The 11,118-nt window shown below is 47.4% G+C and overlaps 1 protein-coding gene across 1 annotated transcript in view; it reads left to right on the forward strand.

The window, feature by feature from the left end:
* LITAF (lipopolysaccharide induced TNF factor) overlaps positions 1-7,190 on the forward strand; it is a 28,780-nt gene extending 21,590 nt beyond the window's left edge. Inside the window, exons 3-4 of the mRNA XM_087815651.1 lie at positions 2,778-2,934; positions 4,814-7,190. Of these exons, the coding sequence (XP_087671777.1) occupies positions 2,778-2,934; positions 4,814-4,922 (266 nt within the window). The 3' untranslated portion in view covers positions 4,923-7,190. The remainder of the gene's footprint in view (positions 1-2,777; positions 2,935-4,813) is intronic.
* The last annotated feature ends 3,928 nt before the right edge of the window (positions 7,191-11,118 follow it).

Genomic DNA, 11,118 nt, shown 5'->3' on the forward strand with positions numbered 1-11,118 from the left:
GCGTGGGCTCCAGCTCCCCAGACTTTATCGGGCTTTGCTGTTAAATGCTTGCGTTGAGAACAAGTGGCATGGAGGCCTGTAGACCATGGCTCAGTAACTTCAGAACATCCACATGTGTGACCGTCCTGTAGCTTCTTCCTTTTCGCTTCTCCTGTCTTCCCTTCATTCTTTCTTCCTTCTTTTGTATCCCATGCCGTAGGGTAGAAGTCTGACAGGTCTCCCGAGGCTGAGGTCAAGGCCTCTGCAGGGCTGCCTGCCTTTCTTTAGGCTCTAGGGGAGAATCCTCTTCTTGCCTTCCCCAGCTTCTTGGCTCATGGCTCCCGTCCTCTCCTTTCAAGCCACACCAGCAGTCCAAGCCCCTCTCCCCTATCACGCCACTCCCCCAGCAACTTCATGGCCTTGCCCTTGGGGACCTCCTGCCGCCCAGGTACACAGCTGATTCAGCATCGCGAGCGGCTCAGGGATATCGCCGGGTCAGAGAGTGGTCCCGTGAATTTGGGTTCACCTGACCCCCTGTGCCTCAGTTTTCCCATCTGTAAGTTAGGGCTCGTCAGGTACCTACATCAGAGAGTTCTTAAAATGAAATAAAATTTTATGTGTAATCATTTGATTGAAGTGCTCGAGTAACTTTGACCCCTTGAGAAGGGAGAGGACAAGAATACTTTGTCTATTTTAGATCACTCTGCTCAATAAATAACTCATTCTTGCACACAAAAAATGGTCAGTAAAAAGTACACCTAAGTGCTAAAGTATGCTTCAATGCTGCTTCTCTGGGAGGAGCATCTTTGTAGGCCTCTCTAGGAGTGTTAGGCTCACTTAGCCCTGGGCTATCGTTAATTTCCCCTAATGGGGAGATTACAGCAGTGACATTCCAAAGGAGCAGAAGGAAGTCACTTTGACAGAAATACGAGCTTCAACAACTTTGCCAAATACCAACGAGAACATGTAAAACTCTAAGGGCTTTGGGACTGACAGGACTCTAGATTCTCTTGTGATGGTTGTGAATGTCTGTACATGTCTGCCACATAGTTTCCTCTTTTTAGCATGATTTCCGATGCTCTTTGCACATGCCAGCACGCTTCCCCGACTTGTCATGAAGAACTGCATTAGGGTCCCTGCTCGCTGAACTCCAGCCTTTTCACTGGGCTTTGGAGTTGATAAAGGAGCCTGCTTTAGTGAAAAGAGGGAATTGTTTTATCGAGCAGCCACTCTGTCCCAGGCACGGTGTGAGGTTCTTTCTTTACCAGCCTTATCTTATTTAATCCTAACAACAACTCTGTTACATCCATTTTTTTAAATAACAGCTTTGTTGAAATATAATTCCCAGACCAGAAAGTTCAGTCTTTTCGAGTGTACAATTCAATGGTTCTAGTTTGTTCACAGAGCTGTTCAACCGTCACTAATTCCAGAACATTTCCATCACCCCGGAAAGAAATCCTGTACCCACTAGCAGCCATCCCGTCCCACTCCCCCAGCCCCCGGGCAAAAACCCACCACATCACGGTCTCTGAAATTATCAGCTGCAGAACCACCTTCATAGAACCACTCAGGGAACTTAAAATAGTTTGGGGGCCCTGCCCCAGACCTGCTGAATCAGACTGTGTTGGGGGCAGGGCCTGGGAATCTGCATTCTCGGTAAGCTCCCCGCACTATTCCACGGACAGTTGAGTTTGAGAGCCTGGCCCAGCTGAGCCAAGTCCCTCCTCCAGGGACACAGTCCTTTTCCCATCTCGCCTGTGGAGGTTCTGAGAGCCCCTCCAATGATAATTCTAGAACCCTGCCGCTATTTCCTCTTTTTCCCTTTGTGTCACCCCCTCCCCCCAGTTTTTAAATATTAGATTTGGTTTTTATTGTAGAGCATACATATCAGGGCAAAGTGCCGCACGCTCAACTACAAATCATTTTGAGGGGAAAAACGCTGTAAAAAAAAAAATAATAAAACCGCAACTGCTTTAGTTGTTCAGCCCCAGCTTGAGGAATCCACGCTGGTGGTTCTGGCCCCACAGGGGCTTCTTGATGGTGGCCTCCCGGATGTCTGCAGCCATTTTAAAAATTGTGGTAAAATATACAAGATAAAATATATCATCTTAATCATTTCCCAGTATAAGCTCAGCTTTATTAAGTACATTCACATCCTCACGCAACCACCACCACCACCCATCTCCAGAACTCTTTCATCTTGCAAAACTGAAATTCTGTCTCCATTAAACAACCCTCCATCCCCCCTCCCCCCGCCCCTGACAACCACCATCTACTTTCTGTCTCCATGAATTTGACTACTCTAGCGATGTCTTTTTTTTTTTTTAACATATCTTTACTGATTTCAGAGAGAGGAAAGGAGAGGGAGAGATAGAAACATCAATGATGAGAGAGTCATTGGTCAGGCCCGCAACCCGGGCACGTGCCCTGACCGGGAATCGAACCCCGATCGCCTGGATCCCAGGTCGATGCTCAACCGCTGAGCCACGCCCGGCCGGGCTAGCGATGTCTTTTTGCGACTGTCTTCTTTGCCTCCGCGTAACGTCCTCAGGGTTCACCCATGTCGCTGCATGTGTCAGAACCGCATCGCTCTTTAAGGCTGAGTAACGTTCCATTGTACGGGTGGCCCGCACTGTGCTTGTTTGTTCATCCGTCGATGGACATCTGGCTCTTGTGAACAGCGCTGCTGTGAACATGGGTGTGCAAGTCTCTGCCAAGACCCTGCCTCCACCTTTTCGTCATCTAACAAATGTCTTCCTGGTTTACTAATCAGGCTCTGCCCTTTTTCCGTCCATCAGTTGCTGTGCAGACGGTCTACGTGCAGCAGCCAGTCTCCTTTTTCGACCGCCCGGTCCAGATGTGTTGCCCTTCCTGCAACAAGATGATTGTGACCCAGCTGTCCTATAACGCCGGCGCCCTCACCTGGCTCTCCTGTGGGAGCCTGTGCCTGCTCGGGTAAGTCTGGGGTCCATTCGCACCCCCAGGCTCTCCCACATTCCTCTCGCAGTATTTCTCAACTGTAGCACGTGCTTCTGTCTTGCGGGTGCCGCCCTGTGCACGTCGGATGTTCAGCAGCATCCCTGGCTCTACCCACTATACGCCAGGAGCGCCTCCCCCCATCGTAATAACTGGATATTGCCTCCTGCTGAGGACCGTGCTCCTGAGCATATCAACGCCTGGAAGTTGCTGTCCCATCATGTCTTCTTTTTTTCAGTCCTCACCCGAGGATATTTTTCCATTGATTTTCAGAGAGAGTGGAAGGGAGGAAGGGAGGGATCGGAGAGAAACATCGATGTGAGAGAGACACATGGGTTGGTTGCCTCCCACATGAGCCCCTACCGGTCCCGGGATCAAACCTGCAGCCCAGGTATGGGTCTTTCATAGGAATCGAACCCAAGACCCTTTGGAGCGAGGGCTGACGCTCTAATCTCTGAGCCACACTGGCCAGGGCCTACCATGCCTTCTTGCTTATCTGTTCAAACCACCCCCTGCATGTAGGGACAAGCATAGCAGCCACTTGCATCTGTGTAGGGAGATACCTTAGGGATTTCTTTTTCTTCTAGAATTTCGTGACCTAAATAATGTTTGCCTGACTCTAAGAGAAGCTTTAAACAGTCTGCACATTAAAATACTTGATAGTCATCTTTTTAAAACTTCTTATCCTTTTATGAGCCCCAGTATTTTTTCCCGTTGCCTCTACAAGGGGATTGTGTAAATATTTATGTCTGCACCAAGGGTATTTTATTGAAAGAGACAGTAGTTTCTGTTCTAGAAGAAATGTGAAGAGACACAATTTAATTTTTCCCCCCAAACAGATAAAGGCAGCCACCTTATTCCTGGCCAGGGGAATCTCTCAGAAAACCACGGGGCTCTCTTTCCTTCCTCAAAGGAAGTGGTGTTCGTGTGTTTCTCTTCCAGGAGCCCTTGCCTCTTGTACAACTGGCTATTTCTTCTTATGCCCGGGCCTCATGAAGGTCCTGCCTATGTTTGCTGATTACATAGGTTAAGAGACACTATTCTGGGGAACTTTATTTGTCTGTTGCTCTAAGAAGCAGCCTCTCCATATGGAAAAGTGATCAGTCTGAGACAGAGGTCAGCAAACTACAGCCCAAAGGCCAAATCCAGCCTGTTGTAAGTTTTACTGGAACGCATCACACCATGTGTATATGGGTTTTCTGTGGCCGCTTTCACACTGCAACAGCAGATAAAATATGTTCTATCTGGCCCTTTACAAAAGAAATCCACTGACCCCAATCTAAGACTTTGAAAGGTGCCCAAAGAATCCAGCATTTGAAAATATGCTCAGTGCAGTCTGTCTGTGGGAGCAGCCTTGGCATTGGTTGGCGTATTACTTTCCTAGAGCTGCCATAAATGACCACAAACCTGTTGGTTAAGAACAATAGGAATTTATTCTCTCACAATTCTGGAGGCTCAAAGTCCAAAGTCAAGGTGCCAGGCTCCCCCTGGAGGCTCTAAGGGAGAGTTCTTCCTGCCTCCTCCAGCTTCTGGTAGGCCAGGTGTGCCTTGGCTTGTGGCAGCATCACTGCCCCTGTCTTCACGTGGCCTTCGTCCCACTGTTTCTGTGTGTCCTCTCCTCTTATAAGGCCACAAGTCACTGGGCTTAGGGAGCCATCTGGATAATCCAGCATGACCCCCACCTTGAGATCCCTAATTAGATCTGCAAAGACGCTTTCTCCAAACAAGGCCTCGCTCATAGGTTCAGGCTGGAGGGGGGGAGACGGATATTAGGACGCCTGCTGTATCTCCTTGGTGGCTACCATCCAAACCCCTGCTTGCTGACATGCCCCACGTGTGGCTGTTTTTGTTTTCCCAGGTGCATAGCGGGCTGCTGCTTCATCCCTTTCTGTGTGGACGCCCTGCAGGACGTGGACCACTACTGTCCCAACTGCAAAGCTCTCCTGGGCACCTACAAGCGTTTGTAGGACTCGACCAGACCTGGAGGGAACCGTGTGTGGCAGGAAGTCCTTTCCGACTCTCACCCAGCTCCACCCCTGCTGGAAGTCCCACCTTGGTGGTCTCATCTCTCCAGCCGCTCCACTTTCGTGTCTTCTTTTGGGGGGAAAATATCGCAAAAGTAACACACTTCCCATCCCCGGAAACTGCTGCTTGGAGTTGTGCACAGGACATGCAAAGACATTCACCTTGAGTGCCGGGTCAAGGGCTTCCCTCCCGTCGGCCTCGACCTGAGTCATCCCATCCAGCTGTGGTCGTTGCCTGTCCGAATGTCTTCTGGTGATTTGCCTTGCCAGCTCCTCCTCTTGCCTCAGTGCGCCTTCCCCGTGGTGGCTCAAACTGAGAAGCCACAGGTGGCCTTATTTTTGAGACTGTTCTGGCCTGAACATGGTTAAGCCAGCCTTTAGTGCTACCATCACGGCCGTCTGCTGTCACGTCTGATGACAACCATCTCGCCTTCAGGCCTGGCTCTCAGACTCTGTAACTGCAGGCTTTTCACTAGCACAGAAATTCACTTTAATTTCTTACTTCACTTTTAAGTACACGGAGGGACTATCCACAGCCCCTAGAGCCACACCCTGAGGTCATAGTGCGCGCTAGACACATAAGAGCTGGGTCCCATCATCTGTCCGGCTTCCCTCAGTTCTCGGTGCCAGGTCCTCAGCCGCTTCCCATGAAGGGCTTTTTCTTGTGGAGAAACTATTTGTATTAACAGTTTTTTATGGTCTTTTGGTTTTAAACACCTCTGAACATCATTTTGAAAGAAGGGATTTATAGAACCATTTTCCATAACCATATAATTGGTATCATTTTCCCATTTGCCAGGGCACTCTTTTATATATTTGTTTTCCGTAATAGAAAAAGTAATGGATAATTGCATCCACTGCCTTTGCTTGGGTTTAGTGTGGTTCTTACAAGTGTCTGTAACGGGACTCTGAAAGTGGGGCCCCTTTTGGGTTCCCAGTGGTATGTTTGGAAAGAGAGAAAAGCATGTGTGAGCACGTCCGGGCACCATGGTGCTGAAAAGCTTGGGGACCTGAACTATTTCATAGGAATCTAAAGTCTGATTTTATTTTTTAGAAATATAATTTGTTATATAACATGGGAGACATGATTTCTAGGACTCAAGCAGCTAGCCATAGTTCTCGGTTGCTGCTGTGTCATCTTTGAAATCAAGACAAAGCTGGACTTGACTTCCCAGAGTCCCCATTTTCATAATAAATAGGTACAGGGAGTGCATGTGAATAATAATATGTAGACACCAAGCCTAGTCCTTGAATGAAAATCTGTATATTGGCTGAAATTTAGAGTTGTAACCATTGATTCAGCTTACTCTTTTGATGTTTTGAAAGTTTCAGTAATTATTTTTGCAACAAATATGGATACCACATCCTACTTTGGTGTTTATCTGCTTTTAAAAAATAAAGTCTCTGGTTCATTTGGCGAACTGCTCATCAATTCTTACAGTGTGAAGAAAGGTCTCGTGTGTCCAGCCGTTGTTACAATGAACCTTTATTTGCTGCCTAACAGTAGAAAATCCTTCCTGATAAAAACTTCAGACTTACTGAATGTCCGTCGGTGTCGAGATGACGACGTGGAGTTGGGTGGATTGCTAGTGAGTCAGATTTGAACATTAGGCTATTGGAGCTCAGTAAGCGTCATTGATGGCAGCCGGCCACAGCTTTCAAGTTTTAATAAAATGCACAGAAGAAAGCCGGCCCCATTCATTGCCCGAACAAAACCTGCTTTGTTAATTGATCAGGGTGGTTGTGAGATGCTAAAAGGAGAGCATTGTGACTCACCAGGAATATGAATGTCATCCTCCCCTTTCCTACCTGGGGACAGAACTTTGGGAAGGTGCAGGAAAATAATGTCATGTTGGTGTGGCTTACGTTGTCATTTCAACCCAACCTTACGGTCAGTTTTATATTCGTTCTCAGGCTGTTACTAATTACATATGCAAAATTGTCAAAACATGAGCCGTGTTTCAGGGACCATAGGATATACTGTGGGCCTTTTAAAATAATGATGTCAGGTGCCTGGAGACCCCCTCTTGAACCTGGGCTCACCTGAGCATTTATTGGACATACCATTATATTGCTCAAAGGTCGGGCTTACTCATATATTTGTACCAATTAAAGGCTCTTTCATTCTGCCGCTGTTTGTTGGGGACTTTGGACTTAGTTTGTTGCAAACACTGAGTCACATTCAATTAATAAAAGTACTTTTTATATCTACTTAGACCTCAAAGAAGAATTTTATCAATTTCCAACCCCCAAATGGCTGTATTTCTTTTATACTTTTAGTCCATCTAGATGAGGTAACCTTTTCTATAAGTGTTGGTTTGTGTCTTGTTAACAACTATTCAGTTATTGCATCTAACTAAGCCAATTTTCAGCACATGACTGATTGCTGGCTGGCCAAAGTGCTTCCCATGAAAATGATTTTTCTGGGACAACTGACTTCCCTAATGCCTATGGAGGACACTTCTAATAGGCACTAACTACTTATAAACATGGCTTCGTACATGCAGACACAATGTGGCCTTGGTTTTCTCCCCAGCGACAGCCTGTTGCGTTTGGGATGTTAAAATCCTTCTCTGACTTTCTGGGCTCAAAGACCTCCGTTAGGACTAAGTGTAGACCTTGGACTTTTACTTATGAAATTCTGATTTGCATTTTGAAGCCTATTAAAGTTATCCTGCATTTATGACTCAAATGTTTACAATGAGACATCTGTTTTTCATGGCGCACAAGTGAATTGAAAGTAGACCTAGTAAGGGCGATGAAAGAGAAAGGAGATTTTTAGTTCAAGAATTTTAAAGAAACATGATTCTGAGGCTCAAAAGATTAAAAAAAAAAAATACTTCATGGCCAAGTATACAGTCTAGTGCATTTACTTAACTGTTTTGTGACTGTTCTCTGTGGTATTAGGGAAATGTTCATGGTTTAAGTACCCCTTTTTCCCCTAAAAAGAAACTTTTTTAGAGCAGTTTTAGGTTTACAGTAAAATTGAGATGAAAGAACAGAGTTCCCATATACGCCACACATGCCCAGACTCCCCCGTTATCAACATCTCTGCCAGAGTGGCGTATTCGGTACAGCTGATGAATCTGCACTGATAATCACCGTCACCCAGAGATATGCAGTGGGTTTGGACAAGTGTGTAATCACGTGTCCATCATTATAGTATCACACAGAGTAGTTTTGCTGCCTAAAAGCCTGTGCTCCACCTATTCACCCTCCCTCCCCAAGCCCCTGGCAGCCGCCGATCTGTTTACTGTCTCCACAGTTTTGCCTTTTCTAGAATAGTTGGAATCCTATGGTATGTAGCTTTTTGAACCTGGCTTCTTTCACTTAGTCATATACATCTAAGTCTTCTCATAGCTTGATAACTCATTTCTTTTTAGTGCTGAGCAACATTCCATTGTCTGGGTAAACCACACATTTAAGTACTTTTAGAGCTCTTAGCACTGCAGTGTCTCGAGTGATCTTGGACCCAGTTTCCCAAATGGGCCAGATCAATTTAGGGGCTGTGCCCAATACCACGTGTCATCATAGTACACAGAGTTTTAAAACCTGTGGTTATATAGTTGCGTCTGTGAGGGGGTTACAGTGCAAAGGGGGTGCCAAGGGCAATATCTGGTAGCCTCTGGCCTGGCACATCCTACAGCTGTGTTTTTCATGTTTCTCATTGGTTGGCTCTGGCTGTATTTGAGGTGTTGTACGGCCTGGGTACCAGACGCAGCCCTACCTGGGAAGAGTGAGCAGTAGGCTCAGCACTGTCCTGCCAACACTTCCCGTTGCTTCTTTTTTAAAACAATCTAAAATTCGCCTAACATTAAAGCATGTAATTCAACGACATTTAGTACACTCGCAGTGTTTGTTGCCCAACCATCACCTATATCAGATTCCAAAACATTTTCATCAGCCCACCTTAAGCTCCACACCCAATTCCTCCTCCCCGAGCACCTGAGAGCCACCAGTTTGCCTCAGTTTCTTTGGATTTGCCTGTTACGGACATTTCATATAAATGGAATCATATAATACGTGACCTGTTGCGTCTGGCTTCTTTTCACTTAGTGTTATTTTTTCAAGGTTCATCATGTAGCAGTGTCACTGCTTTGATTTTTTTTGTTGTTGTTTAATATTTTTACTGATTTTTAGAGAGAGGGGAAGGGAGAGGGAGCGAGAAAAAGAAACATCAATTCAGAGTGGAACATCCATCCACCACTGGCTGCCTCCTGCACGCCCCCTACCAGGGATGGAGCCCGCAGCCGGGGCCTGTGACTAGAGCCAGGAATAGAACCCAGCAGCCTTTCGGTGCCCGGGACGCCGCCCAGCCAACCAAGCCACACCGGCCAGGGCTGTGCTTTGTTCCCTTCAGTGGCAGAATAATGTTCCCTTGTATGTTTACACCACATTTTGTGTATGCCTTTGTCCGTTGATGGATATTTGGGTCACGTCCACCTTTTGGCTATTGTAAGTGATGCCACTGTGACCACTCGTTTACAGGGTTTTGTGTGGACGTATGTTTTCATTCTCTTGGGTTTGGAATTGCTGAATCATATGGTAACTCAGTTTAGCTTTTGAGGAACCGCCTGGTGGCTTCTTAAATGTTTCCTATTGTAAAGCCACATCCAGCAAGGCCTACCCATTTGGAACTGCCTGGTACAGAGAACTTGGTGTCTTCTACCACGAGAGCCGTTTGGAGCAGCCTGGTCTGGGGGCAACGAAGCTGGATTCAGAGCCAGACCTTGGGCTGGCCTGTCTGACTCCTCAACGCATCGGAACCCCAATCTGGCCTTCTGGGGCTCCCACTGTGTCTGAAAAATGAGGAGGAGTGGTTGCCACATCCCAGCCCTTCTGCGTGGACCCTCTTTTGAGAAGGAGCTATGAGCTCAAAATAGAGCCCTCACGTCCGACTGTCAGTCCTGTTTACTTGTACGTCCAGCTTGGGATTCAGCAGCAAAGGGGATGCTGGACTTCCCTCTGGAATACCTGGTGGGGAGGAAGACATTAAATAAGAAAATCTAACATTACAAACTGGTGCAAACAGGGAGCAAAAGTATAGGATATGTTGGGGGGAGCACCTCAGCCTTTAAATTATCAAGTCATTCTGCCGTTTTCCCCTGGTGAGGAGCAGCACTCAGGATTCAGCACAGCCGAGCTGAGAGCTGTAAGAGGCTGGCTGGTCTCTGTTCTGTGTCACCCTGTGATTTAATGTGCAGTTTCTCCCTCTCAGGGTGGAATCACCAGAGTCCTTCTGTTTCCTTTGGAAGAGTGACAGCCCTTGGAACTTAACCTTTTTTTCTAGTTTGATTGAGGGAGGTCTTCTGATTTCCTGTTAATAAGCAGGAAGAGCCGGGCTGGCTTCCAGTAAGTAGGTGGATTCCTGGGGTGTGACTGCGTACCTGCCCCTGATCCGAGGAACTGTCCCATCTGCCTGGAGGGCCACCGGTTCTCCCAGGTGTCTGCCCCTGAGAGGGGGACATCCTCTTGAACCTGGGATCATCTGACCAGACCTGGCCACCCCCAGGAAGGACACTGTGGAAAAAGGGAAAGTGGGAGACGTTTGACAATCAGCTCTCAGTGGGGTGGTTTCTGTTGCTTTGTTCTCAGGAGTTCCTGGCCCAGAGCAGGAAGGGAACACGTGGCAAGAACACAAACAGTCCCCTAGGAGAGTTTTCTAAGCCAGCATTTGCATTTCTTGTTTGTGTCTGAAATTAAAGTGGTAGGAAAAAAGTGCTTAGCATAAGGCTGGTGGGGGGGTCGTGGGTTGGGGTCTCTTCTTACAGGTGCTCAAACCTGAAACTCTTGGCACAGCAGTGAGCTCCCAGCAGCAGGGGTGGGGCGGGGTGGGGGAGGGGTGTGTGCCTCGGGTCACAGGTCCTCCGTTAGCGCTCTACCTGCGGGCATCTTCCCTGGGGGCTTTTCTCTGTGATGTATTGGTTAAATGGCCCTGTTTTTCTAGCATACTCCTTGTTTTATCTTCACCTGGCCCTCTGTCTAGCAGTCTTAGGCCAGTGCGCTTTTGTAAAGGGCCTGGGGTCTGGGCCTGTGGGAGTGTGTCTGCAAGTGTGCATGTGTCGGTGGGTGTCTGGGAAGGTCCCAGGTGTGTGTGGTGTGTGTGGGGCTCTGTATCTCTTAGCTGCCATGAGTGTCT

Source organism: Miniopterus natalensis, chromosome 3 (assembly GCF_054644295.1).
Source record: "Miniopterus natalensis isolate mMinNat1 chromosome 3, mMinNat1.hap1, whole genome shotgun sequence".
Lineage (NCBI taxonomy): Eukaryota > Metazoa > Chordata > Mammalia > Chiroptera > Miniopteridae > Miniopterus > Miniopterus natalensis.